The sequence below is a fragment of the Chaetura pelagica genome, unplaced genomic scaffold (assembly GCF_000747805.2).
Source record: "Chaetura pelagica isolate M959 unplaced genomic scaffold, ChaPel_1.0 scaffold66, whole genome shotgun sequence".
Lineage (NCBI taxonomy): Eukaryota > Metazoa > Chordata > Aves > Apodiformes > Apodidae > Chaetura > Chaetura pelagica.
Window position 1 is genome coordinate 5,994,020 of NW_009953811.1, and position 3,280 is coordinate 5,997,299.

Sequence of the window (3,280 nt, forward strand, 5' to 3'; positions counted from 1 at the left end):
TCCGTGCTCCCCCCCCCCCCGGGAGGCTTCAGCCCCCGCTGCTTTCACCACACGGATGCTTGTGCGCATCCCTCTGTGTGAGGAGAGGGGAGGTGGGGGTGCAACCTTTCCCTTTTAGCCCTCCCGTTTCCCCCTTCCATACCCCCGCCCCCGTTAGCTTCCTCTCCCGAGCAAAGGGGATGAAGAAGCCAAAAGCCCTACCTGTGCTTGACCGTGCTTTCGGTCGCGATTTACACCCGAAGCCGGTGGGCGATCCTCCTAAGAGGCTACTGGGGGGAAAAAGTCCAGAGCCATATTCTGGGACATACGGTGGGTAGGTAGTGATGGGGTGATGAGCGGAGGAGGTGGCTCCTCCTAAAGAGGCCATGCTGCTCCGAGAGTGAGAGGACTCCAGCTTCATGGTATCGGCCAGGGACACCTGGTATTTGATGCATTCCTTCTCGTCCTGCCGGGTGGAGCCGGTGGAGCCGGGCGTGGAGATGGACGGATCCGGGGACACATCTTTAGGAGGGGTCGGTGGGAAGGTGAAAAGGTGCGGGCTGGAGTGGCCGGCGGATAAAGTGGAAGAGGAAGCGGGTGGGTAGACGGAAAGGGGTCCCGGTGAGCTGTGATGGATGGAGGTCTTGGAGAAAGGGCTGAGGTTCCAAGGGGAAGCGCTGTGGTGGCTGCTCAGCGCTTTGCTCCCGTCCAGCCAGGGCAGCGAGCCGTGCAGCAGCGGGGGGCGGCACACCTGGCTCCCTGCTCGGAGAAAACACAGCGAAACGCCTGTTACATCCCCTTTGCCACCCTGGCAAGACCCCGTAGGGATGCCGGGCTGTAATCCCCCCTCCCTCCTTCCCAAAGGGCTCAGTATGAGGGGGGAAGAAGCAAAAACTACAATTGATGCAAAGCCTCGCTCCCTTTTAAAATTTAAAAGCTGCAGGAGCCTGAGGTGGCAGCCCCGATCCAGCTCAGGACCGGGTCGCTGGGTTCCGCCCCCCCCCAGCAGGGATGCCAGCCCTGGGACACGGAATTTGGTGAGAGCTCTGCTTCACTTTCTCCCTTTTCCAGACAATCCCACGCGGACTTTGAAGGGAAAATCCTGCGTGAAATTGCCAAGCCCTGACTGCAGAAATCTTTTTTATCTCATTTTTCTTAGTTGGAAAATAATTTCCCTAACGCAGCCGTAGGCTACAAACCCTGGGAATACTCTGGTCGAACGAAGAAGACCAGAAGATGCCCAAAGAGGTGATAATAACCTTTCCAACAGGGCTGCTAAACTTTGCTACCCACCTAGTGTGTTTGGTTTGGTGTGTTGTTGGTTTTTTCCTTCCAGGAGGCTGTACATAAATGTCAGACAGTTTTTTCGTGGCTATATGGCACATGCAGAAAGTACCAACAGTCAAGAAAAGAAATTTTCCATCCCCTTCTTACGACAGGAGACTCTTCACTCGTATTTTAAAATACAGACCTGGACTTTACCAAAAACCCCACGAGATTTAAGCAGTCAAACCCAGTTTTCTTTGGTTATAAATGTTCTTAAGGGATGGTACCTGGTATTTGAAATTAATTGCTGGCCTTGCTTTAAAAATAATAATAATAATAATAAAGGTATATCCAAATAATCAAATCTACCCAAATGCACAGCATCCTGAACAATTTGCTGTGAGCTGAAAAACCCAGTTACTCAACTGGAGGAAAGAAAGTTTGTGCCTACTAATCAAGCCCTGGAAACGCATTGACACCTAGAGAGCCTTACCCTGTGCAGATATCGTGATATATGTATACAGACTGCTAAATACACAGGAGAAGAGATGCAAACACAGATCTGTAGAGCCACAGAGAGTTAAAGAGCTGGTGCAGCAGGGTGCACGTATGTTTGCATGGGAGCTTGTGTTTGTGTAGAAAATCTCCAAGCTCGTTTCCACCGTACCAGATATTTGTGAACAATACTGAAAGTAACTGCTCGAAAGGAAGGGAAGGTGGGTTATACGAATAGAAAGGGTCAAGATTCATTATCTTCTCCAGGAAGTAGCATAGTAAATAATACTCAGGCTAGATCAGAGAGACCGCATTTCCACTTTCTGCTGATATGTTGGGAGAAAAAAAAAGAAATGAAAAGAAAAGAAAGACAGGACAAAGGCTGCTGATCCTTAGAAATAATTGTTTTAAAGGGACTAATAGCAGAACAATGCAGTTACTGAGCGAAGCCTAATGCAGACTCGCACTCAACAAGTAGCTGAGGGCTGGGAGCAGCCCCCTGAACCGGGCTCGGCTCCATCTCCACTCGCTCGTCCCACTTTCTTCTTGATTTTGGGGTGATTTCACTTGCAAACCTCGGGCTTTTTAGAATTCACCCCTCCAGAAGTCACTGTCCGGCTCAACAAATCAGCATCTACTTTTTTCCCTCCTTTTTTTCATGTTTCCCTTTTCCTTATTTTTTAACCCTACAGGTAAAACTCCAACTACCAACACTGGATCTCTCTGGTTCTCCATAAAAGATGGCACCAAAGCGCTCATCCCACCGCAGACTTGAGCCCCACTGGCCCCAGGTATTTCACGTCTTATCGCTGTGACCCAGGAATAAAATTCCCATTGTGGATCTCTACCTTCCTGCAGGACCCAGAGGAAAATACACCAGGTCTGACACCTAATTACACCACGGGATTTCTTTTACTTTCTTTCTTGTTGTTTTTTTTTAACACGAGCCGTGGTGCAGCCCTGGGTGCATGTGCAAAACTTTCAGCCCCAAGCCCTAACAAGCTCACCAAGTGCGAATGAAATAACCCAAGCGTGAGGACAGCAGAGTCATTTTCACACCCCAAGCTCTCCAGCTTGCTTTTCTTCTCCAGATCAGCTTAATCGTGCAAAAAAAAAAAAAAACTAAACACGGTATGAAAACCCTGTTAACCTAATTAAAGAGAAGGGAAAGAAGGAAGAAAACACGAGAAAGATGAAAAGGGAAGAAAGAAAAAGAAGAGCAAGAGAGGGGGGAGAGGAAAAAGAGGAGAGAGATAAGAGGAGAGAGAAGGAAACAAACAGCAAGAGAAGGAAAGAAAAATATAAAGAGAGACGTAAAGAAAGAGAGAAAGAAACTGAAAATAGGAAAGATGGAAAGAAAGAGAGAGAAAGAAAAGAAGACAGAAACATTAACAAAAAATACCGAAAGAGGAAACAAGTAAAAAAAAAGGAAGGAACCCTGGATTTTCATCTATTTCCAATAAGCCAACCCCAAAATCCACACGTGACGTAGTTTCCCCGCCGGCAGGAGGTCTTGCCGGGGTCTGCCCGACGCCAGCCT

General features: G+C 48.4%; 1 protein-coding gene across 1 annotated transcript in view; it reads right to left on the reverse strand.

Moving 5' to 3' along the window:
• The window catches only part of GATA3 (GATA binding protein 3), a 54,165-nt gene that overhangs the window by 15,183 nt on the left and 35,702 nt on the right, over positions 1-3,280 (reverse strand). The window contains exon 2 of the mRNA XM_010001297.1: positions 202-738. Within this exon, the coding sequence (XP_009999599.1) occupies positions 202-738 (537 nt within the window). The remainder of the gene's footprint in view (positions 1-201; positions 739-3,280) is intronic.